This window comes from Ammospiza nelsoni, chromosome 22, assembly GCF_027579445.1.
Source record: "Ammospiza nelsoni isolate bAmmNel1 chromosome 22, bAmmNel1.pri, whole genome shotgun sequence".
Taxonomy (NCBI): Eukaryota; Metazoa; Chordata; class Aves; order Passeriformes; family Passerellidae; genus Ammospiza; species Ammospiza nelsoni.
The window spans coordinates 5,737,292-5,763,621 of NC_080654.1; the positions used below are offsets into that span (position 1 = coordinate 5,737,292).

Below are 26,330 nucleotides of genomic sequence, written 5' to 3' on the forward strand. Positions count from 1 at the left end.
AGTAATTTAAATTGTTCCTTGCAGTGTGTATCTCAAAGGCTGAGGGTCATGGAGAGCAGCTCAGCTCCCCTTGTCCTGACTTGTTTGGCCCCTGGGAAGGGCAGCATGCAGGGCAGTGCAGCTGTGCCTCACCCCTGGGTGCTCCTCACACTGTCACTCATGGAGAACACTGGGCTGGCACAAATGTGTGTCCTGCAGACACAAGGATGGTGTTGGTCCTTCATCACAGCCCCTCTGACCTGATCAGGGGAGGGTTGTACCTGCTCTGCTCTCCAGCCTGGGGCTGTGTTCTTTAAAATCGTCGACTGAGCTGTGGGGATCTGGTTACAGCAGCATCGCTGGTGTGGTTGCAACCAGGAACAGCTTCCCTGCAAATCATTTGAAGAGTATCACCATGGTCCAGAGCTTTGTTTTGCGTCACCAGCCGAGCTTTGTGCTGCTCTTCCAGCTGGCTGTTGTGTAAATGGAGCCCTCCTGGCGCTGGTCTCAACCCTCTCCTGTCAACAGAGCCGATGGCTTTGTTTGTGACAGCTCCCAGCCCCTGCGTGTCCTGTGAGATGGCCGGGTGACAGCAGTGACTCCGTGTGACATTCCCTGGAAGCACCTGGGAGCTGCTGTGGTTTCCTCGTGTGTCTCTTGGAGGTGCCACCCCAGCAGGGAGGAAGAACAGTTGGGATTGCAGCTGCAGCAAGTGCACCCCATCAGAGGAGGAGAATTTTTCATGGAAGAGCTGTTTGATTTTTTGGTGGTTTTTTGGTTTGGGTTTTTCCTCTCCGAAATGGAGAGCCCCTTAAAGGTAGAGACAGGTACAAATTGCTCCTTGGGCTTCCCATCAGGTAAAGAAATGGAAAGCTGAGCCCAGCTCCTCACTGGAAGCGCTGGCGGAGCGTGTTGGCAGCGCATTTTCTGGTGTGCACGTGGCTCCATCACACGTTGTGAATAATAGATGGCTTGCGTGCAAGGAGTTGTTGGGGTTTTTAATTAATCAGCAGATCCCAGTTTGGCAGAGCCCATCATCACTGGGGAAACTGAGGCACGGGACTGCCAAAGGATGGGCTTGCAGCCACTGGAGCCAGGGATAAGGCTCGGGGCCACCACAGATGGAGTCCATGTGCGTCAGAGACGTGATTAAATCAGGAGATTTGCATGTTTGTTAAGCCACTACAGCTCGGTGACTTTGACCAGTAGCAAGGTGGACTTGTTGCCGGAAGGTTGCGGTGTCCGGCCGGACTGGGTGGCAAAAGGCAGCTCTGACCAATAAAACACGGGCTTGATCAATACCAAAACGTCATCAGGAGACTTTGGCCATGGAAAACACTGAAATACAGGTTTGCTCTGTGGTGGAAGTGGTGAAGGTTTTAAACACCAACATTCCTGGCTGGGGGTGTGTGTTTTATCCTGACCTCACAATGGGATCTAATTTTCATTTTGGGACATAGAAATAGGTGTCTTATCAGTGCAAGGGCATATTTTGGTGGAAAAGAAGATCTTGTGGGTTAAAAAATACCTAGTTGTACATTTCAGAGCTGGGGTGTGACATGTCAGGCAACTAGAGATGGGTGATATTGGCAATTTTTTCACCCCGTGTTAATTAAGGAGCTGTGCCAGCCCCCGTGGGGGAGCGGGAGGTGAATCCTTCCCACGGTGGGAGTTTCTCCTGTGTGGTTTGCAGGGCAGCCTGGTCTCCCTTCTGTTGGGGGAAGTACAACTCAGGACACCCTGCTTGAGTGGAGGGAGTGTCCCAGGGTGCCACATTGTCCCTGTGTCCCAGGGTGCCACATTGTCCCTGTGCCAGTGGAGGGGAGCAGTGGAGCAGCCAAGGGGGTTTGGGGATCCCCCTGCAGCCCCACTTAGGGTTCCTGCAGCCCCACTTAGGGTTCCTGCTGCTCTGGCCTTTGGAGCCATTGGACACCAGAGCCAGGGCAGCGTGGGGCCCTCCCTGCCATCACCTCAATTCACTTTTTACCTGTGTGCCCAGTGGCCACGGCTGGGTGTGCTTCACCTGGGGATGAAGGTAGCTGGTGCCCCAGGATTTTGGAATGCTTATGGGATTAGGGGGAGCTGTAGGTTTGGGGTTAGCAGGACCTTGCCCTTGCAGTGCAACCCATTCTGTCTCTCACAGCTCCCGGTTCCAACTCCCCCAGCCCCTTTTCTCACAGCCCCACCACGACTCCCAGAGCCCCCAAACATTTCTCACAGCCCCTCATCACAATTCTCACAGAGCCTGTTACATCTCTCACAGCCCCATTACAATTTTCAAAGCCCCTGTAATGATCCTCACAGCTCCCCAATAAGACTCTCAGAGCCCCCCCCATTGTGTCTGAGTCTCCCACTGTTTCACAATCCTAATTCTCCCGTCCCCTCATTTCTTGCACCCCTCACTCCAATTCTCTCATCCTGCCATTTCCCACACCCCATCCCAATTCTCCCCTGTTTCTCACCCCCACCCAATTCTCCCGTCCCCCAAATTCTCTCACACCCCCACCCCAATTCTCTCATCCCCCCAATTTTCCCGTCCCCCCGTTTCTCACACCCCCACTGCCCCCGCCCGTTCCGCGCACGCGCACTCCCTCTCACCGCCCCCCTCCCCCCCCCCTCGCGGGGCGTTGCGCGCTCTCGCCCCGCCCCCCCCGCCGGCCCCGCGGCGCGCGCCCCGGGGCGCAGTGCGCCTGCGCGGGGGCCCCCGTGTGGCGCTGCGCGAGGCGCGGGCAAGGGAAGGGAAAAGGGAAGGGGAGGGGGGGCGAGCGAGCGAGCGAGCGCGGCCGGGCCGGCGGAGCAGCGGGAGCGCGGGGGGGGGGAAGGAGGAGGAGGCGGCGGCGGGGGCGCCGCGCTGCCGCTGCCGGAGGAGGAGCAGGAGGAGGCAGCGGGAGCGAGCGAGCGGGCGGCGCGGCGGGGGGAGCCGGCGAGGAAGCGCAGCCGCGGCGGAGAGCGAGCCCGGCGCCCGGCAGCCGGCCCGGCGGGCAGGGGGCCCCCCCGGCGGGGATGGTGCGGTCCGGCGGCCGGTGGCGCTGAGGGCGGCCGGGCCCCGCGGCGGAAGGGGCGGAGGGCGAGGCGGAGGCGGCGGCGGGCGGCGAGCGGCGGCCGGCGGCGCGGCGCGGGGGCAGGCGGCGGCCGGGAGCCGGGGCACGGGCGGCGGGCTCGCCCCGCGCCGCGCAGCATGGTCCGGGAAACCAGGCACCTCTGGGTGGGCAACCTGCCGGAGAACGTGCGCGAGGAGAAGATCATCGAGCACTTCAAGCGGTGAGTGGCGAGCGGCGACGGGGCCCCGTCCGGCCCGACCCGCGGTGTGGGGAAAAACGAAGGGAAAAACGTGGGAAAGGGGGGGAGGAGTGCGCGGGGACGGCGGTTCCCGTGGAGAGGAGGAGGAAAACAGCGCTGTAAATAACCCGCGCCATGGCGGGATCGGCGGCGCGGCCGGAGCGGGGAAATACAAAAATGGCTAAAAATGGACCCGAAACGACGGAGCAGCAGCGAGCGGGGCTCGGAGGTCGGCACGGAGCGGCTCCCATGCCGAGGATGTTGGGAGGCAGCGCTGAGCCTGGCCGACTTGTTTTCCATTCCTTTTTTTTTTTTTTTTTCAAAATTATTCAACGCTCGGACTTTTTTTCTATTTATTTTCGCCTATTTCACTGCGTTTCCCTCCCACCTGGAGCCATGGAGGATGCTGCGTGTCCCCCCGAGGTGCAGCGAGCTGTGGGAACCGAAGCGCCTGCAGCTGCGAAAACGTGACTCTGGGGGAAAAAAAAATCACACAAACCCACGGAGAAAACACGGGATCCTGCACGCGGGAAGCACTCTGGACTCCTTATATCGTGCTGGGTTGTTTTTTCCTTTTTTTTTTTTTTCTATTGCATAGGTTAATCCCGCTCATAAGGAAGTAGTAGCTGTTTGCATGGTTGGGTTTTTTCCCTCCTCCCTCCGTCTTTCCCTGCGAGGAGGAGGAGGAAGGGACTTCTTCCCCACCGCCTCAGCAACACCTTTTTCCTGTGGAAATGCTCTCGAGTTGGTACACCCTACGCTGGAAGCTGGTTTTTTGGAAGAAAAAGAGAGTAACGAGCCCTGCTCAGCTCATGGCCCCTCCAGGCGCTTTGCTTTAATCCCACCAGCAGCAGAAAAAAAATGGATTTTGAAGCTTCCTTTAATCTTCCTGTGCTGGAAAAATGACGGAGCGTCCTTAATAATGAGTCACCATGGGAAAAATAAATGCGGTGACACCGAGGGGGAGAAAGGAAGGTCCCAGCGCTTCTTCCCTGGTTTCTGGTTGTCTGTTGTGGATGGAAGGACTGGGGGTCTCGCATCCCCCTCCATCCTCCTGGCCTCAGCTGCTGCAGCAGCCAAACCCCATCTCTGCATCCTCATCGCTCTGAAATGGCCCTGTTTTAATCAAGCTTCACCTTTTTTCACCTTTGTTATCCCCCTGAGCCAAGAATTCGCCTCTCGGTGAAGGCGCGGGATGGTGGATGTGTATTCAGGGTGGTTTGTCGTGTCCCTCAAGTCCTGGTTACGTGATCCAGTGCTGTTTACAAAGCCAGGTTTTGGGGGGAAAAGGCTCGCTCTGGAGTTATTTGGTTAATTCCAGCCATAACTAGCTGAGGGAACAGGCGCTCCACGGTGCAAATCTGACATTCCTCGGTTTTATTTTGTCCAGTCCTCCTCCTTTTATAAGATGTATTAAAGGAGGGAAAAAGTTGCCATGGTACTGTTGCTTGGAGATGGATGGGAAAAATGGCAGGCGCTGAATTCATTACCTTTTTTTGGTTGTTTTTACCTCGGCAAATCGCGATCGGAGGTTTGGGAGGGAGCTTTGTAGCCAGGCTATTTCTCCCTGGGGTTTGTGTGGTTGGACGGGGCTGATCCCACGGCAGCAAACAGTTAAAACGCGCTCCAGCCCTTTGGCTGCAGGTACCAAAGCAGGGGGAGGCAATGACAACGCCGCCTCCGAATGCTGCTGGGATGCACCCACCGGGATATTTGTGGCTGGAAAAGGGGCGAGGGGCCGAGCGAGGCTCGGTGTGTAGGTGCTGTAGGTGGACAATGGAGCGAGGCTTCCTTTGTATGCCCGTGCTCGCCTGGGGGAAGGGACAGGCGCTGCGCAAGGCGCTCACAGCACGGGGGGATTCTCCTCGCACAGCGAAGGGAAGGGAAAAGCGGCTGCCCGGCCCTGGAGGGGGCAAGGGGAAGGTTCTCTCTTTGGAAAGGACGCTGTATCGGGAGGGAAAGTCTTTTGGGAGGGAGCGGGGCTTGGCAGAGCCCGGTTCCCACCCATCCCCCAGCCTGGGAATAGGGCGAAGGAGGAGGCTGAGCCATGGGAGCCACGGGAGCGGGGCGAGCTCTGGGGGAAAAGCGCCCCAAACCTCGGCCGGGAATCGCCTCACCATCCCCCCGAGCCTCCGAGCGGCTCATTGAGTGTTTGTTTTTCCCCTGGGCTGGGGAAATACTGTCCTTGCCAGATGGAAGCCCGCTGGCTGGGCTGTTGCATGGTGCCTGTTTGAGAAACAACCATCTTGTTTCCAAAGAGGCAAAAATTCAGGGAAAACTCCTAAAACTTGCAGCTCGGCAGGAGTATGGAGGGTTTGCTGCCTCTCCTCCCCCCCTTCACTTAGCCACCGGCTGTGGGAACCTTGCTGGGATTTGCAGCCTCACAAGGAATTCTATAAAGAGATCAATTAAGAATTTCGAAGAAATACATGTTTTTATTCTTTTTCCCCAAATGCTCCTGATTGGTTTGTGTAGTTTACTGAGGTGAATGGAAATAACACTCCCTGCTGTGAATTCTTCTCTCAAATTAGAGAATACTGAAGCTGGTCTCAAGAAGCACTGGCTTACATGAGCAGTGCTGTTTTTCTCCTCAGAAGCCTTTTAAAAATCTTTCCTTGGTATTAAAGGAGGTTGCAAAGGAGAGATTCTCCATGCATTTAAATACATCGACATTGTTTTTCAGTTTCTTACCCAAATACTCCCTTTTCAAAACCCAGTGCTCTGTATTTCCTTTCAGCTGAGCTATTAAGGCACCCTGAAATAGAAACACAGCCAGTGCCAGGATTGGAGATCCACTGTTCAGGTGGAATAAGTAGCAAATCCGAGTTATGATCTGGGAGATGTGAGCTTGGGGAAGTGGTGGGAGCAGTGGTTTGGGTTCACCTAATTAATGCTGGAAAAAACCCGTCGTTCCCTGTCCCTGAAACAGATGCTCAGCAGCTTGCAGAACAAGGCGACTAAATATAGTAACAGTTGTCCCCAACACAAGTGCTGCCCTTCCATGGTTTTTTTTCCTCCCTATGTTTTCTTCCAGTTATCTGAAAGAACGTGGCTTTGTCCATTTACTGGTGTTTTAAAGGGCAAAGAGGAGTAAAAGCCTCTTAATGATGGACCATGTGACTGTTGTGTGCAATCTCCTGTGCTGGGGGAGAATTAAGACATTCACAGTGGCAACCAAGTCCAGGAGGAACCCTGGGTTTCAGGAAACAAAAGTGCTCCTTGAAAATCAGTGGAATACACTGCAGATCAGGGCAATCTTGGAGAAAATAAATAACTTTTAAGGGTTTTTTTGGAGTGGGAAGTGGGCTTTGTTTAGCTTTGCTGTGTTCCAGTGTCTGTCTCACAGGAGATGCTTTGGATGCCTCCTGGAGAAGTGGTTAAAGGCATTTTAAACATAACTGCAGAAAACCTGCCGTGACAGCGAGTGTCTGTTTGCAATAATTCCTGGAGAATATTTGGTCAGTTTGTGAGGAAATGTTTTGTCTTGATGGCTTGGAGTTTTATTTTGGCCTGGGAGAGTGGAATCTGTGCCTTCTGCTCTGTGTCACTGCTGTGGACTGAGGTGGTGTAGGGGAATTTTGGTGGCTCTGGTGCAGGACTGAGGTGGTATAAGGGAATTTTGGTAGCTCTGGTGACCTGGGGAGAATGGTGACAGCCACTACTGGTGTTGAACATTTGGAGGAAAAACTCACATCAGGCACCTGCAGGTCTTGCAGTGCCTTTCCACAGGAACTGGCTTGAGTCAGAAGGAACAGTGCTCCTGGTTTTCTAGCAAAGCTCTTAAATATGTTCCCTGGCATTTTTTGGTGATCACTGATCAGCAAGTCCTTGGATAACTTGAGATGGTTGTCCTAACTCAGCTCAGCCATACAGATCTCTATCCAGGTGTATTTTTTATTGTAGGAAAATACAGAAGTAAGGCCACAGAACTATTCTGTTTTGTCACTCTGTTTGTGTCACTTTAGGCATTTTCACAGATGAGGTGCTGCCTTTCCCAGCCTGGAGCTGTGAAGGAGGGGAGGGTACAGTTTACACCTGTGTTTTACTGGAGTGATGTCTGGAATCACGGGCAGCATCAGAACTCGTTGGTGCTGGTTTTACAAACACTTCCAGTAACGTAATCCAGAGAGCAAAGTAGGATGTTTGGTTGGGAGACTGGGGCAGGGGGATTGAAATAATTGCCCAGACTCAGAAGGGGAGTCCATGAGTCCTTTTGGTGGGTTCCAGTGAGCGTCAGCCTCACATGGAGTGTGGGCTCCTTGGTCAGTCAGGTGGCTCATTGGGGTGATGGTGCTGCTGGCTCTGGTGGTGGTTCCACCCTCTGGACTCAGCCTGGGTGATTATTTCAAAAAAACTTAATGAAAAGCCACGAAGAGTGTAGATTTGGACTAAGCTTCTATTAAGTGGTTTTATGTGCTGAGCTGTGGTAGAAAGATAAGTTGATGACACTTGGTCACAAAATTCTGTCATCTGCTGAGCCTGACTGGCATTGTTTCTTCTCTGAAGTTTCTTCAAAGGTCCAGGCTGTGTTTAGTTGTGATTATTTGTATCAGCAGCTTCTGTTGTTGAGCTGTTCAAGAGCCATGTTGGCTTTTGGTATTTCTTGCCCTTAGTGTAAATTCATTTAGTACAACAGTAAAATAATCCCTGCAGAGTACAAGAAGAAAGATTCACATGTTGAGAACTTACCAGTCCAGTGAGGCATACAAAGGTATTAAATCCATTCATCAGGTCAGAGCAGGAGATGAATAAAGGCTTAAATTCACTTTGTGATAGCCTTGTTTACTGTTTTTTTATTCCTCCTTGCTTTTCACAGGCCTGAAAGTCATGCCAGGTTCCCTGGCAAATGACCTTACTGACGTCTTAAGGTGTGTCCAAAATTAGGACCTTGTCTTTGCTGAGGGCAGAGAGGCACTCACTGCCTTTCCATAAAAAAGGAAGTAAATAACCAAATGAGTGGAAGGCAGATACTGGATGAGGTGATGAGTCAGGGTAGACCTGGGGCTCCTCAGGAGCTTTGTTTTTGTGAGCTGATGTGTCACAGCTGCAGCTTGTCTTGCTGTTGTGGTGGTTTCACGCTGCTGTTGGGTTCTGAGGAAGAGGAGGAGGTGCCCTTTTGCATGTGAAGTGTGAAGAGGCACCTGAGAAATAACAAACACCAAAACTGTTCTCTGAGGATGTGTACTGAGGGTCACCCCTCCTGGCTGCTTTTAGGCTGCTGAAGGTTTTGGGAGAGTTGCAGTTGGGTGTGAGTTGTGGAGCTGCTGCTGGGTTGGATACACTCTGGATTTGTAGCTACCAAAAATAAGAAGCAGTGAGATATTTCACTTGTGTTTTTGATTAAGTTCATTGAACTTGCTGAGGTCTGAGAACGCCCTGAAACCAAAGACTGCAAGGACAAACATTCCTAAACAATGAATTGTGGAATAAACTAGAAAAATTATTGCTCTCCATAATAAGATTCTGAGCTGCATCTTTGGCATGCTGATTTAGGAATCTTGTGGGAGGAACAGGAGCCTGAGGATGGAAATTCACAGTGCCAGCCTTGCTGCTTTCCTTTTCTCAAGATTTTGTGGTGTTCTGAAGATTCCTTGGACAGTTAATGAAAATCAGACAGAAGTTGCTTTTTTCATCGCCCAGGCTACAAGTCAGCAGTGTTTCCCACCTGGTGATTGTACACACAGTTATTTGGAGGTTTCACCTTTCTGCTTGGGGAGTAATGGCAGCTCAGATCTCCTGAAACCCATCTCCACCACTGTCCTGCAGCAGCACATTCAGAGGTGATGAAGGCTCCTGGACCACGAGTAAAACACAGCAAGTGCCGTGGTTTGTGCATTTCAGTAGTTACTGTTTAACCTGCTGTAATCATCTCCTGCAGTCTGTAAAATCCTGCAGTGTGAAGATAACATCCTCCAGTAAAAGAACAAACATTGTTCCAGGCTTTTTATAAATACACCAGATATATCCCAGGGCCTGTCAGCAGGAAAGATTGAAGGCAGCACCCTTGAATTTGGTGAAACAACGTCCTTCCTGGGATGGATTTTTTGGAAATGCATTCTGTAGCTGTTGGTGTGTGGCTGGCTCTGGACTAGAGTTTGTGTGTCTGTGCCTTGTGTGAGGTGCAGATGTTGGGAGTGAGAAGGAGCAGAGTCTGGATGTGAAAGGAACATCAGTTTTCTGCTCAAACTGATGGTGGGAGGAGAGCAGCAGTCTTTCGCAACAACCGTGTTCTGGTTAGAGGCTCGGACATTTTTAAGAACAAAAGGGAGCTTTTTTAGCTTCCTTTCTCTTCCCCTTTTTAATCAGGCTCAACAACTTAAAACTGAAAGGGCTTTTTTTGTATAAGCACACTTTGAATCTGGAGCTTCCACATCTGATCACAATGTCCTGAGAGCGCTCTCATCTCTCCACTGAGAAGCCAGAGAAATCCAGATGTGTCCAGAAGGAGGGTGAATGGATGATCTGCAGGGCTGTCTGTTGGATACTGCTGGTGAGGTAGTTCTGACCTGTATGTGTTCCTCTGTCCAAATGGAGGAGTTTCCATGTCTTTTATTATTCCCAGTGTGGTGGGAAGTGAGAGCTGTGTTCAGACCAAGTTCCTGTCATGAAGGTGGTCAGGTACCCAGTCAGAGCTGGATTTGAAACCATCTTTCAGCTCACCACAAAGAACAGCCAGACTGTAAATGATTTTATTAAGCAAGTAGTGAATCACCTACAGTTTTTCTCCAGGAAGAAAACTGACCTGCTTGTGTTTGCCATCCATGGGATTCATTGAGAGTAACTTGGTGTTCCTGTCACAGCTTTCCCTGTGTCCTCGCCGAGGTGTTCACGGCTTCCGCACGGCACAAAGCTCCGCGCCGCGCTCCATCTGCTGCTGCTGCCGGGTGAATGCCTCCCGTCCTCATTAGCAGTGATGGCTGCCAGAGAGATCACAGAGGCTCCTTTAAATGCCCCTCTTTAGGCTCTCTGTGGCAGCTGCGGGTGACCTGTAATAGTTAATAGGGCAGAATAAGAAAAATAAATTGCCAAGTTGTATGTTTAAAGAAGTCATCTTTGGAGGGGAAAGAAGCCTTCCGGCCTCATTAGCATTCTTTCTGTGAGGGGAATAAAAGCTCAGAGTGGATGAGTATCTCCCTTGTATATGTAATCAACATCTGATTTCATTTCATGGGATCTGTGAGATGCTGCTCTTAGGAAGGCAGCTGGAGATGTATCCAAACATCCAATGGCCAGCACAGTCACTGCCTTGTAATCAAAGTCTCGGTAAACCTTGGGTCTTTTTCTTAACTCTGAAAAAACTTATTAGAAGAATTAGCAGCAGAGAATCTTTGCCACATTTGAAAAATAGAAGTGGCTTCAAGATTGATGTTGTAGATGATAAGGCTGGTTGTGGGTATGGTGAGATACACCATTTTTGGCAGCAGTTGAGCTCAGGAAGCATCTCTTCCTCTGCATCCTTTCAGAGTTTACAGCCCCTGGGTTGGCTGCAGTTAATGCTCTTGCCTGGCTTGTGTCAGTCTGATTTTGCAGCTTAAAGGTGAAGTTCATCACTTGGAACAGCATAGCATGAGGGAGCAGCTTTCCCAGCAGTGGTATTGGTGTATCCTTGAAGCCCAGGAGGAGCCCTTTGGTCTGGTAGTACATGTTCACCTCCAGATACAGCTCTGCTAAAGTCTTTGGTGTGGGGAGGCCTCCTTTAAGTCAGCTCATGAAACCAAGGTGTGAAACCTCGCCTGTTGTTGCCATGAAACTCCAGTTTCCAGCTCAGCTTTGCAAAACCTCGACTTTGAGTTGCACTAGAAGGAAAACCATTAAAGTCTGGCTGGTTCAGGAGCTCAGCTCTGGAAAGTCCCAGGCTCTCTCCTGTGGAGAAAGTGCCTGGAGCGCAGGTAGTCACTGCAGACTAAACACACCCGAGTGTGCCAGGCTCTTGCCGGGCGCTTGTCAGTGGGGAATATTATTTTCCTTGGGCTGACACCTGGCTCACGCCAAGGACTGTGCTGCCAGTTGGTTTAGTCACAGGGACAAGCACTTTCTCCAGGGCGATGGAAGCGGTGAGTCATGAAACAACGAATTAACATTTGCACATCTGTGTTTGGTGACTGGCTGGTGTGGCAGAGCGGGAGTGGCTGGACTGGCTGGGAACTGGCTGCATTTCCTCTCTGGTGTCAAGATCATAACCTCTTAGCATTGGTGAGCTTTTGTGATTGGGGATTTGACTGAGAGTCCTTGGATCCATGGCTGATTTCTGTCAGAAATGAATTTCAAGTTGTCAAACCCGTGGGCTGAACTGATGCCAGTCACTAGTTCAAACCCAGTTGAAGTTTGAGGGGGGAGGGGAGTTCCATCACTTGAGGTGGTCTCAGGGACTGCAGACAGATAAATATTTTTTTTTCTTCTGAAGTACCATTTTCTGGAAAGCCTACAAAACCTTGGAGAAGAGGCTGTAAATGTCTGTTGCTGGAGAAGTCTGTACCAGTGGGACCAAGACTTCCAAACTTCAAGATGATCCACATCTCAAGCGTTCTGCAGCGTGGCAGGGAGACCATAATGTTGTGACTCTGCATTTTCCTCCATCTGCTGCTGAATACATGCAAAGCAGGGCTTGGAGAAGCAAAAGTGAGATGGGGAATTACCCTTTCGTGTAAGAATAAAAAAAACTCGATTAATCAAGAGATTCCCCTACAGTTGCAATGCTGCGCATTCTTAACATCAAATCCAAACAAATCCTAAAATCAGTCACGCAAAAGAACAGGCTTGAGCAATTCCCCTGCAGAAAGTGTTGAACGTAGGCTATCACCACTGGTGTTTTTGAAGCAAATCTGCAGATTATGCTTTAAGCTGGAAGGAAAAAAATGGCCTGGAGATGGAATTTGGCGGCTGTGCCTGGCGTGTAGGAACGTGACGGTGCGCATCTGTGTAGGTTGGGGATAAAGAATCACAGCTCGTTGTGCTTGAGACAACACAGCTGAACATGCAGAGTTCCTACATATTTCTGTAACCTTTCTGTGCTTCTACAAATAGTGGCATTTATTGTGATCTGCTTGGAGAGCAAGACCGAAGTATTGCTGCCATGTGTATATATATATATCTTCCCTAATCAATTTTGAACCCATTTGCCAGTATCAGCTAAACCTGAGGGCGAAGGGGATATTCAGTCTCAGAGACATGACGTTCCTTTGAGTTTTGTGAAAACAAGCGGTTTTAATAGAGGAGAGAGACCTGATTAGCGACCCCATGGAGAGAAAAGCTGCAGTGAGAGCACAGCCCTTATTAGACATTAAAGAATCCACATGGGAGAGAGGTGTTCCTGACCGTGGGAAAAGCTGCAGTGGGAACTGGCAGTTATTGGACGCCAGAGAATTCGACCTCAAGACATGCATCCGTAAGAAATGAGTCTTCATTAGTTCTGCTCACAAAGCTGCTTTGATTTTTTTTTTTCTTTTAAATAATATATATACCAATAAGCTATGGGTGCTTCTGTGCTTTTCCTTGATTGTTCCAAAGAAACAACTAGGAAAAGTGCCTTAGTAAGAGACTTTGTCCTGGCTAGCTGAGGTGGTTGTGCCGTGTCTGGCAGCTGTAGGTGGCTGATGTTGTGTCAAGCCCTTCACTCCAGCACGGTGGAGCTCTGGCTGGGCTGATGCAATGCTGGGTTCTCCTGTGCTGCCGGCAGCGGAACTGCTGACAGGGGTGGGGAGGATGTTAAATGTAGCCCAGTGAGATGTTGCATGGAGTGCTGAGAGGCGTTTTTATTCATCCAGCTTCGTGTAATCCCCATGTCCAAAGCATGGCTTCAGCTCCCCCGCCCTCCTCTTCGCCCTGGTTTGAAAGGTTGCTGGGACTCCTCCTTGGGGCTGTTCCGTGTCCTGGGGGTCTTGCAGTGGAGCTGGTTTGTGTTTTAAGGAATGGATGCACCTATATTCAGATGTGACCTGATGTGTGTTGGCTGCAACAGCTGATCTGTGGCAGAACTGGTTGTCATGGGGAAAAATTTCTTGGTGTGTTGACTCTTGGATGAAATCCTTGCTACCAAAACTGGGAGCTGTGAAAAACCAGGTTTAATTCTGTTTCTTCCCTCTACAGTACATAACAATTCCATTTGTATATTAATATTTCAGCAGTATCCAGAAGGTCACTTTGCAGTAAAGACATAAATAAAATGTCTTCATTAGGAATCACTCTTATTGGGGGTCTTAAAATGGAACATTTGGCTGAGCTGTAAAGAAAGAGGTGAGCACTTGTTCCAGCATGGCTTTATCTCTGCACTGTCTGATCTGTTGAGCGTTTTGCTCCTAAATACCAGAAGTATCAGGAGTATCAGTGAATGTGCCTATGCTAGCTTTTTAATTTCCTACTTTGTCATCTCTTAGGGAGGGATTACGAGTGCAGACAAAGCCCTGGCTGTTTTCTGTGCGTGGCAGGAACACGTGCTGTATCTCATTAACAAAACCCCTGTTTGTAGTCAGGAGCTGGGAGATTTCCCATTGAGTGCTGCTGGGGGCCAGAGGGAGCTGCAAAGTCCAGAGGGGTCTGGGTTTGAGTGGTTTGGGTGTTGGAGCAGGAGCGTAGAAGTATGAGAGTTGTGCTCAGAATTCATCCCAGGATTGTCTGGCTGAACTCTGTAACCTGGGTGATTGTTTCTGTTCCTGGATTTTGATGTTTCCCTGAAGATCTTTATTACTAGAAGAAGTGCTGCAGAGAATGCCCTGAAGAACATTGTTTTTCTCCCCCCAAAGGTCACAGAGCCAATAAAGATCACTCTAAGCAGGTTTTAAAGCATCTCAGATTGTAATCTAGAAAATGATGGGAGCTTGGTAATTAGGGCATGTTTCTGAATCATTGTTGTCACAAGGGCTGCTCTTGGTGTGGCTCAAAAACCAGAGCTTCTTGTGACACAAGGAGCTTTTATTTTGCTTGGCACTGGGAAGGTGAAGGATTTCAAAGCTGCACATCTCCTGGATTTATCACTCATGGATGAGCTTTCCTACTTGTGATGGTCTGGAGTGCTGTCCCAGCCCCTTGCTGTGTTTTGTCTTTATAGACACAGCAATTATCTGCACCAGTGCCCTCAGCACGGGTGAGAAACAGGAGGAGCTGGAAACCATTGCACAGCAGGAGATGATGGTGTGAGTTGCCATTATGGAATCATGGTGGGGATGGCTGACACTACTGGAGTTCTGCAGTGAATGGCTATGACTTCTTCAAAAGGAATTGGCAAGGAAGGAGAGGTGGTGGGGTAGCCCTGTGTGTCAGGAAGTGTTTGGATTGTCTAGAGGTTAATGATAGTGGTGACAGGGTTCAGTGTTTATGGGAAAGAATGGTGGGAAGGCTAACAAGGCAAATATAATAGAACAGGAGTCTGTTCTAAACCACCCAGCCAGGACACCAGTTTCATCTGAAGAGACAGATGAAATATTCTGTAAGCAGCTGGGAGAAGTCTCATGATCACTCTTGTTCTTGTGGGGGACTTAAGCCTACCACATGTCTGCTGGAAACATAGCAGAAAGGAAGCAGTCTGGGAGGTTTGTGGGGTGTGTGAAGGACACAATTGGTGAGGGAGCCAACCAGGGCTTGGCATGGAGTTGTCCATAGTAAATACTGCTCCTGGTCTGCCCTGAGTGCAGCTGCTGGCCCAGGCAGGCCTACCAAGTGAAATGATTGTAGCTCAACAGGTGACAGTTCCTCACATTTATTAGATTTAAAATTAAGTGTAGTTTTCCAGGATGGTAGAATTCTGCTTGTTTCTGTCAAGATCTATCTCAGTGAATTGGAATGATTTTCATCCCAGTCCTGTGCACACTCTTCTCAATGGTCTGTCCCTGATTTTGGTGTCTGCTGCACTTTAGTTACTGTATTTATGAAACAGTCAGTGCAGTCATTTATGAAACAGTCAATTTTGAGTGGTTTTTGTTTAGATGTCTTGATTTTTCTGTGTCTCTCAGTCCTCAAGTCTCCTTCCATGCCAGGCATGTGATGATACTGTCAGATTTTGAGTAATGCTCTGCATTACTTGAGGCACAGTTTAATTCCAAAGACGTGTGCTGCTCAGGTCTGAAGATGGTGAAATACCACCTTATATCACTCTACATATGAAATTGCCTTTCTAAAAAAAAATATAAGTGTATATATAAATTTTATAACAATAAAGCAGGTGGCTATAATGCATATGAATCTTGGAAGATGGTGGAATGTCATTTCCTTAGGATAAGTGTGTTGGAACTGCTGTGTATTTCATTTATTGTATCACTGCCCTCATTGAGATCAGTTGTAGTGCCGTAATCTTTGCAAACGCCCGTGTAGAGACACAAGTTCCCTTTGTGTTGCTGGCTCAGGAACTCTCTCAGTGGTGAATATTAAACACCTTTTGTGAGCGGTGCGGGCGGGAGACGCTCACTGTGCGATTCCTGCTGGGAGCTGGTGGTACTGGAGGCTGGTGCTCAACTCCAACGGGATTTCTGCAGGATAGCTGTCTCTGTGGCTCGGTGTCCTGCTGCTGGTAAGATCCCAGTGTGGTTGGTGCTGCTGTTTGCTGTGTTATTTTGTGTATTCTGTGTCTGGGAAGTGGCTGCACGTGCTGTTGTGGTGGGCCAAGTCTCTCAGGCTGTGAAATGACCATCCATGATAGTAGAAGATCCTAGAACTGATGTTCATGGACTAAACAGACACCCTTTAGCCTGGATAAAAAACCCCCATGGAGGGTGATGGCATTTTGCTTTATGGTGGTTTAGTAGCTGCACATCCTGGATTTCCCTGTACCTAGAGCAAACCTGCTTTGTCCAGGGCTACAGTACCTCTAGTGTGGGGTATTTGGACTGATTTGGTGTCAGGAGTAAGGAGAAGAGGCACAAACATCTGGTGAAGTATTATTTCAGGACACATTATTTTGTTATGAAATAACAACAAAGCCAGAGGAATGTGATTGGCCAAGGAAAGCTTCAAGCTGTGCGAGCGTTTTACTGAATAATGCAGGCTGGGGCTTGCTGGGGTTATATAATCACAGAGGAGGAAGGAGTTTGAGTGTGGCACAGCAAAATCAGCCAAGCTTTTCAGATGGCTAAAGATACCTGACTGCAGTCAAAGGGAACCTGAATGAATACAAAACACTGGGATGTTCTGCTGTGTTGGAGCAGCTTGTCAAATCATGCTTGTAATGGGTGGTGCAGAAACACAGAAAAAGCTCCTGTGTTATTTTGGGTCCTGCAGTGTCTGTTGCATTTAGTAGTATGTGGAATGGAGCACGGCACCAGCTTCTAAATGAAAATGGAGTGAAGTTTCTTTGGCTGGAATGTAGCTGACCTGCAGAACTCTGCAGTGATGAAGACAGTTGGGTATGAAAGGTCTTCACAAACCTGTGGGAAGCACAGCAAGAGAAATAGGAGAATACTGTGATTTAAGGTGGAACTTGGTTTATATTAAAAATCTCCCTCACTTCAACCCACCTCTTCTTATCATGTACAGATCTTCCTGTAAAGATCCTAATCAGTTTATAGAACATTGCAACTAAACAGTAAGGTTTACTCACTACACAGTTACTGGCTGGCATTCTCGTAGCCCATGCTTTGTTTAGAATGATTTTGGGAGCAGCAGGGACTGTGCAGGAAGAGTGTTCAGAGTGAGCAGCCGAGCTGAGCTGGTTTATTAGAGCTGGAAAGCCGAGGTGCCGATCCCCGGGGTAGGGAAGGCTGGAGGGTGTGGGATGACTTTGGCTGTGCCAGGGTGACACGTCGCTCCTGGGTAGGAGGAACCAGCCCGGCCCTGCATTGGCAGAGGCTGCGCCTCCCGGCCCGGCTGTGCTGTCTCCTGCTTTGGGAGGAAGAGCTGAGGAGGAGGAAGGGCTGCAGAGCGAGGGAAACATGCTGAGCAGCTGTGCCAAGAGCCCAGAGACATTTCAGCTGCTTGAATATAGAGGTGCTTTGATCTACAGTGAATAAACCGATAATGCTTAAATTATGAATTCCTTTTCTTTGTGTGAAAAGCTGGATTAGCGTGCCTTTGTTCGAGCAGTGATTATTGAGCAACTTTTTTTCTGCAAGGGCTGCTCGATGTGTGTTTACAGCCGGGTGCTTCGGTCGTGCTGTGCTGGTGGAGGGGCTTGGTGACATAACAGCTCCCCACGTCCTTGTCTCCTCCGCTTGAGGTTGAACTGTAAACCCCGCCGAAAACACGGCCTTGGCCGCTTCTTTACGATGTGGAGCTAATGATTAATCTGCAGGAGTTGTGGACGGGAAGAGGCACTAAAACGCCTTGTTTTTATTCGCGTCTGCGGAGTGGGAGCCGAGCGAAGGCACCTCTTTGTTTCTGGCAGCGATTGCAAAACGCAGCCTTGGGAAGGGCTGACGCACAGGTGTAGCGATATGAGGCGAAGGTTGAGAGGAGCTGTTCTGGCAGCGCTATCAAAGGTCGTGGCCATGCCTCCCCTGGCCTTTTGTCCCCTCTTCCCAGCCCTCTGCCTGGACAAAGGTTGCTCCTCGGAGCACGTTCACCTCCATCTTGCCTTGCTTCGGCGTAAGGAAGCGCAGCGCTCTCGCTGCCTCTCCTCCCCCGGCCCTTCAGAAGTGTGGTGGTTTTTTCCTTGTAGCGTTTCTGTGCTGCAGTGAAGCCGTGTGGTGATGCAGCACTGCAGATCTCCCTCCTCTCCCCCTGGTCTCCTCCCGGCAGCATCTGCCAAGACAGGAGCAGCTCGGAGAGGCGCCAATGGGTGCGGCCGGGCCGGATCGCTCGGCACATTGATCCTGGCGGAGGGGACCGAGGGATGTCTGCAGTCACAGGACTGAGACAAACCTTCCTCTTCCAGCAGCTCCCCTGCAATACCCAGGGCTCTCTCCTCCTCGGGTTTCTCTCATCCCCCGCTTCTGCTCCATTTCTCCTCCTCCTGCCTGCCTCCCTCGCTTTCAGCAAAGGCGATTGCCACAGATTATCCTCAGGGCCTGTCAAGGGTGCGGGGCAGGACAGCGAGGCACAGCGTATATTTATGTATCTGGATAACGGGGGATTAACAGGCGCCGTCTCGGAGTGGAGTGATTTACCACCATGGCTGCACTGCAATACAGTAGTAGCCTCCCCCATACATTTCTTATTTAGGAAAAAATAATTAATAGCTGAAGTGCACTTCTTCCAGTATAAATATTCATATTGGGAAGAGTCACAACTTTGCTAGGTGGGTTTTGTGGTAGATGGGGACCTTATTACACTGGTGTTTTGTATTCTGTCTGCTTTCTGGGCAGCATGAGCTTAGATATTTGAACATTTTAAACACATTCTGCATCTTCTACAGCAAAAGAATGACAGTTCTGACTGTGTATGTATAATAACATGTACGTGTTAGGATTTCAGAATTAGGCAGTAATTGTCAAGGTGGGGAGCAGGCAGTCGTTCAGAGCCCAGCTCTGATGTCAGTGGCAGGCAGTGCTTCATGTGAGGGGGGCCATGGTGGCTGCAGTCAAAGGACAGCTACGATTTTAGGGATATTGATACCATTATCAACAGTATCTTAATCCTGTTCCCCCTGAAGATTGAAGGCAAGTACAGGTTCACATTGCCAGAAACTCAATGTGTAAACACAGTGAGCAAAAGGAAAGTGTGTGTTCTAACCAGTCGGTTTGGGAGCTACATGGTTTAGGTGTGAGGGTTGGAGTTAAAAAGGGTGATCCTAACTAGGATTCCTAATTACTTTCCATATTTTTTGTCACATTCATTCATGGCACGAACATTTTCTCAAATAGGCTTTTTCCTGTTTTCCTTCTCTCTCCTTCCTTTCCTGTTCCCTCTCCTGCTCTCTCTACATCTGCCACATCCAATTAGGCCATTTTTTTTTTCCTCACACAGATTTTATTAACCATCTCCTCTACTCTTCTGGGCTTTCTAAATCTTACTTGCAAGGGAAGATAACCAAATCCAGCTTCCAAAGAGAGCATGCTTTGAGAAGCAGCTTTCCTGCAGTTCCATTTGCCATTATTGGAAGCTTTTAATTAAATAAAATACAAAGAAACAATAAAAAAATAACCAGAGCATTACAGATTAGGAAACTCCCAAGAATTAACACAGGCACAAAGGTGACAAGCTCAGCCCTGGACAGCTGAGAGGCAGGAACGTGTCTTGCGTGTGACTGTGTCTCTTTATGCCCAACAAGGCATTTATTTTATTTTATTTTATTTTTTTCTTGGAAGATGCTCTTGTTTGTGCACACAGAGTATTCAGTGGAGTATAAACCAGGGAAAAAAGGGCTCTAAATCCAAACCAGGTTATATATAAGTGTAGTAGGTCAGGCTGGAATGAGAAGGCAGCAGTCAGCCAGGCAGGTTTTCAGATCGTATTTAAGGATTAGTCATCCAACAACAATGATGAAATTGTAAGGTGTAGGAAAAGCCAGGCATGAAACCGAGGCAGCTCAGGGATCTGACAGCGTGTGTGCCTCAGCCTGGTGGTTGTATTCCCTTCTCCTGTGTGTGTGGCTGAGAACAGTTTTGTCTGTGTAAGGTCTGTTTACATCTGCCTGGCCTTGTGCTGCCTTTGTGCATAGAAATTTTTTCACAATAATTCTTCGTGGAGTTTACAAATACTTCCTGATTAGGTTTTTATTTGTGCGTCCCTTTCCTCTCTGTCGGCACATTCAGAAATACACTTTCTGCCTTCTCTTGTCCTGGATTACCAGCTGCAGTTCAGAGCTTTTCCCTGCTTTGCTCAGAATCTTTTGGCAGAGAGAGCTGAGCACCCAAACCCTGCAGTTGTTGGCTTTAAAATGTCACTGTGCTCATCCCGCCCAGCTTGTCCTTTCTACTGTGAGTGGATGCAAGTTATTTAAATATGTTTTTACATCTTATTTCCTTGTGTACACAAACATGTTTGGGTTTATTTTTATTTTGCATAGACATTTACTCATCCATAAGTGGCAGTGTTGCAGTTACTTAACATACATTATGTAGGGTGGTGTCACATTCCCTCCAGCATTTGTCAGCTCCTGTTGGGCAGCTGGGGCTGCAGTGGGACTGGGAGGCTGAACCCCACGTCTGGGGTCCGTGTGTCCTGCTAGGTGTGGAAATAAATGGGTTTGGGATCAGGAGTGAGGATCACAGTGGAGACTCTGGGTTAAATACAGATCGAAGTAGTGGAATTGCTGTGTCAAGGTCGTTTGTCTCCTAAGAAAATTGATGGCTGTCTGTATTTTTCCTCGTGACACGATTTTGTTTTAATTGTGCCTCTTTAATTGTGTCAGACTAACGATGTGCAGGCTGCTCTGGTTGTGAACACCTTTCTATTTCTTCAGCCGCTGCTGCTCTGTTGCTATAAAAAGGGTGATCCCATGGTAGGCTCCCCACACTTCAAGAAAGGAGTTTAAATGTAACCATGGAAAGTTTAAATGGCTTTTTTCTCTCTCCAAATGGCTTTTCCCCTCCTAGTGTCTCCCAATGATTGATTTTCCTGGCACAGGGGAAGGGTGAAGGGTTGGGTGTTGATTTTGCAGGAGGCAATGTTATTAAATGTGGTCTCTTCCCACCAGCACTAACGTGTGTGCTCTGCTTTGCTTCTCTTCCAGATATGGACGTGTCGAAAGTGTCAAAATCCTCCCTAAGAGGGGGTCGGAAGGCGGAGTGGCAGCGTTTGTGGATTTTGTGGACATCAAAAGTGCCCAGAAGGCACACAACTCTGTCAACAAAATGGGAGATAGAGACCTACGGACGGATTATAATGAGCCAGGAACCATTCCCAGTGCTGCGCGGGGATTGGATGATACAGTTTCCATAGCATCTCGTAGTAGAGAGGTTTCTGGGTTCAGAGGAGGTGGTGGGGGGCCCACTTATGGCCCCCCACCATCACTTCATGCACGGGAAGGACGTTATGAGCGGAGACTTGATGGGTAAGTTCCAAGGTTTCTCTAGGCAGGTATTTTGTATTTGATATGGTGAGAAACACAAACTCGTATCTAGGGCCCCCAGATGGATTTAAAATTTTGGGAATTATCTATGTTTCCTATTTTGGGTTGGAAACGGAAGTGATTTCTATCCCAGTGGCTGGTACCTTGTGGATCCATAGAGGATGTGTCCTGCAGCTGGTTGGATATCTACCTACACTTGCAATAAGGTGGTTTTAAGATGGAAGATTTCCTTTGGCCAGCATCGATATTGGAGTTACTCTTTTCTAGAAGTAGCGATCCCATTTCTTGGATAATATTAAGGCCTTGCTGGATGTATCCCTGCTGCCAGATGGAGCTATCTTACTCTACAACATGTGGTGAAGTTCTCTGTGGAGTATCTTCGGAATACTAGAACCTAGAATTCGGTGAAAGCTTGATGCCTAGCTCTCAGTTCTCACTATACGCAGCGGGTATGTTAATTGGATTGTCACCACAAAATTCAGAGTAGACTTTAATGATGCGGCCCCTTGGATTCTACCGACAACTCTGAGCGATGGAAATAACGCTTGGATGGAGAAGACCGAAGGCAGCTTGTGATGGTTCCATTTTGGATCTACATCATTTCCAAGTTATTGGGATTATTCTTTCTGATGGTATTGGCAAAAAGAGATGACGGACTTTACTAAATTTTGGAAATTATAGTTTATTTTTTTTTAAAGCTGGGATAAGAACTACTGCCTTGAATTTATTGGATGGTATACAGTCAAGACGCCAGTAGCCATGGGGAGTGGATTACTATCTAGCCTCCTAAAAAGCTCTGCTGCTCCACATTAAACATACTTTAGCTTTAAGGACGTGGTGCTAATACCCGTTTGTGGATACACCAGTGAGAAGTGACTGGGCTGGATGGTTACCAAGGCGGCCAGAGGATGCCTGCTGGCAGCAGCGTCAGGGCCCTCGGGCCTCGGGGGATCTTCTACCAGCTGCTTGATTCAGACTTAGGGCTGGAAATTAAAATTATGGATCTATTTAAGTGCCTTCTGTCTCAAGAAAGAAGTCTGGGGGTTTCAGAGTTACGGTTTCAGTCTGGGACTACTTCCGTCCAGTGGAATTTTTTTTTTGTGTCTTGTCACTAAGAATTTTTTTTTCTTGTTGGTTCATCTAAAATATCATTTGACACCCTTGCCCATTAAGAAGGTGGATTACCCCTGTAAGAGGGGCCAAAATTGGGGAAGTTATGTTCACAATTCTCTCCCTAGATTTAATTGGGAATATAGGTCGTGTTTCCACACTTGGAAAAGGTTGGTATGTCCTGCCCTGTGTATATTAGCCCCTCTCCTAACCCAAGTCAAACCCTCTCTTTCCACTAACTCCAGTAGCACTTAGTACTAATAGATAAATGAAGAAAGCACTGTAGCCAGTAGCTGTTCAGCTCTGCTTCCTCTGTCTGTCTTCTGTGTCCTTCTCATGGATAAGGATTTGTTCTTTCTGTCAGCTCTGTAGCAGTAACCTGCTAGAAAATACTGCTTTTTCTCTGACCTCATTAAATCAGCTCTCACTGATTAACACTTTGTAGGATGCTAAAGGCAATAGTTTGTAAAATTGTTGATCTTGGTCCTTCAAAAGGGGAAAAAAAGAACCAAAACAGAGACCCATTTCTGTGCCAGATTCTGAAATAGCTTTCAAAATTCCATTGTTGCGAGCAAGAGGTAATGAAAATAGAAATGCAACAATGAATTTCAAGCAGATGTAGAAGATAATGACATTCTCTTGCACTGGTTAAATAGTTTTTTATATATCATTGGAGAGAAAAAAATGCAGGCAAGATGTGAGGGAGCCCTATAGAAAGCTTGCTATGAGTTACAGTTTAACAACAGAGAGTGAATATATTGAGAGGATTAAGGATCTAATGATTCATTGGAGAAGGAATGGAAGGAACTTCCTGAGATGCTAATCGAAAAAAGATTCAAATCCCATTTTCAGTTTATAAAAGATCCCTGAAATATTTCTGCCATTTGAACTAGAGCTGTGATGCAGGAGAGGAGGAGGAGGCACAAGGCAGAATTGGGTTATCAGGATTCAGGAGACTGAAGTGACTCATAACACATTCTAAAGCAAGAATCTGAGAGAGAAGGCTGAAAAAAAAGGTTGAAATGTCCTTTGTAAGATGGATAATTAATTTTAAAATTAATTTTGGCTACCCTGACATATTTAGAATTTTAGAAGTATTTTTTAAATGTTCAAAGTAACCATTCTGAATCTTCCATTTTGTAGATGTAACTAAGATGTACCATCTTGGTACTTGTCTAAATTGGAATACTCAACTATTTGTAGTATTCCTTTATCTGTCAATCTCTTTATTTGAGAGATCACACTAACTCAGAACATCACTGAGCCTTTATCATTTTAAATTGTTCAAAACACTGAAATGAACTGGACTGTAGCTGCTGGAAAGCAGCAGCTTGTGCAGATAGAAATTCTGTGATTGCAGCAGTCCAAACAAAACACTGCCTAAAAATTGGATTCCCAGTCTATGTGTAGGGTCTTAGTATGTTCTGGGAACCTGCATCCTTGCAGTTCCAGCATTAGTAATGGAGATGTTTCTTTATCATCCATAAGTTTTATAATGAATGATTGTAGCAATCTGGTCAAAGCAAAAATTCCCTCTAAGAGGGTAAAATATTTTAGAGCAGCAACAAGAAACCCCCTGATTTTCTGGGAAATCTCTATGGGTTACGCCACCCCTTTTGAAAGCAGCTTCTTACCTATGGGTCATGCTTTGCATGGAGGCTTTCATGGCTACAGCCCAATTTGTGATGCCATTTTTGCAGAAGGATAATTACAAGAGCTCCAGTAATTACCACATTTTGGAAAAAAATATTTTTGAAGCTCTTAAGCAAAAATGGAGAGAAAAAGGAGAATTTAATGGTGATGTCCACAACCATGAAGTTTTTCTTGTTTACAGAATTTAAAAGAAAAAGAACAGTTGAAATGGGGATTCTGCATGGGAAAGCAGAATTTTTTTCCCCGTGCAGGCAAGTTGCTGGTCATGAAAGCCCCATATTGTGATTAAACCAAAATGATTGCTCAGCTTGATTGTATACAAATATAACTTCGGAGTCAAGTAAAATGTTTGGAAGTTTGTCATTGTTCGCTTGATAGGTTGTTGCTGGTTAGTGGAGAAGCAGTCGCAGCAATAAGCCGAGTGCTGCCATGAATGTTTGCATGATTTGCTTTTGGTCGTGCCTGGCCCTTTCTGATGCGATATTTTTCCCCCTTCCCAAATGCAGGGCTTCAGATAACAGGGAGCGTGCTTATGAACATAGTGCCTATGGACACCATGAGCGGGGGACGGGCGGATTTGATCGGACGCGACATTACGATCAGGATTACTATAGAGACCCTCGGGAGCGGACCTTACAACACGGGCTCTATTACACTTCTCGGAGCCGAAGCCCGAACCGCTTTGACGCTCACGACCCCCGATACGAACCTAGGGCCCGGGAGCAGTTTACATTGCCCAGTGTGGTACACAGGGATATCTACAGGGATGACATTACACGGGAGGTACGAGGCAGAAGGCCGGAGCGGAACTACCAGCACAGCCGGAGCCGCTCGCCGCACTCGTCGCAGTCCAGGACGCAGTCCCCGCAGCGCCTGGCCAGCCAGGCCGCCCGGCCCGCCCGCTCGCCCAGCGGCAGCGGCTCCCGCAGCAGATCCTCCAGCAGCGACTCCCTCAGCAGCAGCAGCAGTACCAGCAGTGACAGGTAGGTCTCTGTGCCGTGGCTGTGCGGGTGCTGTGCTCAGGAGTTGTTCTGTGGCGAAGCTTTGGTTGCTGAGGTAGAGGTGAAGTGCAGGGAAATGTCCAAAGGCTCAGTTGGCACTGAGGGTTCCAAGGGCAATGCTGGTGCTGGTCGTTGTTTTCCTTGGTGGATCCATGGATCCAAGAACCAAACCAGAAACCCATTTCTGTGCCAGATTCTGAAATAGCTTTCAAAATTCATTGTTGCGAGCAGGAGGTGATGGAAATAGAAATGCAATGATGAATTTTAAGCAGATGTAGAAGATAATGACATTCTCTTGCACTGGTTAAGTAGTTTTTTATATATCATTTGAGGCATGGTGGATCCATGGTGCATCTGTAAGATGGTGGCTGGGCAGAGCAGGGATGTACAGACACAACACCTCACTGCCTGTGTGTCTGGAGAATGGGGTCACTTTTATTTGCTTCAGTGAGAGAAAAAGCAAATTTTAAGGTCAGCTACTTTTTACTTTGGGAAATGATGAGTGGTATTGTTCTGTTTCTTCTTATTCACTGACACTGCTGACATTGACAAGGTTGATTTGTCACCTTCCCATTTCTCGCCCTGCTGTCTCACAGGAAAATTTGTAGACTTGGAAGAATTAAAAGAAAAGAATCCAAGTTTGCAATTCCTGGGAATGCGTTTCCTTGGTTCTGTAATAGCTCTGTATTTGCATGGCATTACAAAATACCTATGGGGGAGAAAAGAAGGTGTTGGAAAAGCACTGATTTCTTTTAATAATTTTAAAATTCGTGTTGAAGTGCCTATCTGATATGTGGCTTTTTAAGAGTGAATTCACCCTAAGAGTGGAATCCACAAAGCTGCAGTTGCACCCATAAGTATTTTATGCTCTTTGACGAAGAGCTCTGCTCTTCAGGAGGGTTTGCAGAGTTGGCAGCATTTCCTTTGCATACCAGGTGTTTTCTAAAACTGAAAATATTAATTAAGTAAATAAGTGTATCAGTAGAGTGTTCGATTTCGCAAACTCCTGGCGTGACAGGACAAGGGGGAATGGCTTCCCACTGCCACAGGGCAGGGTTAGCTGGGATGTGGGGAAGGAATTCCTCCCTGTGAGGGTGGGCAGGCCCTGGCACAGGTGCCCAGAGCAGCTGTGGCTGCCCCCGGGTCCCTGGCAGTGCCCAAGGCCAGGCTGGGCAGGGCTTGGAGCACCCTGGGACAGTGGGAGGTGTCCCTGCCATGGCAGGGGGTGGAATTAGGTGAACTTTAAGGTCCCTTCCAACCTGTTCTAGGGTTCTGTGTTTATCACTGTGAGTGGAATTTTACCACTGTCAGAACTCTCTGACCAAGGGGATTGTTCTCACAAAGTCTTCCCTTGAATGTTGAACCTTCTGGAAGGGTGAGATGGGCTGACACCCATGGAGAGTGTACAGAAGATGAGGAAATCAGTGTCTCCT

General features: G+C 48.2%; 1 protein-coding gene across 3 annotated transcripts in view; it reads left to right on the forward strand.

The window, feature by feature from the left end:
- The first annotated feature begins 3,094 nt into the window (after positions 1-3,094).
- Positions 3,095-26,330, forward strand: part of SPEN (spen family transcriptional repressor) — a 65,260-nt gene continuing 42,024 nt past the window's right edge. For 2 of the 3 annotated variants that reach the window (XM_059487692.1, XM_059487693.1), the window contains exons 1-3: positions 3,095-3,240; positions 20,795-21,115; positions 24,403-24,879. In XM_059487692.1, the coding sequence (XP_059343675.1) occupies positions 3,158-3,240; positions 20,795-21,115; positions 24,403-24,879 (881 nt within the window). In that variant the 5' untranslated portion in view covers positions 3,095-3,157. Of the gene's footprint in view, positions 3,241-15,640; positions 15,758-20,794; positions 21,116-24,402; positions 24,880-26,330 lie in introns of those variants that run through there. The other variant, XM_059487694.1, reaches the window with a different exon arrangement.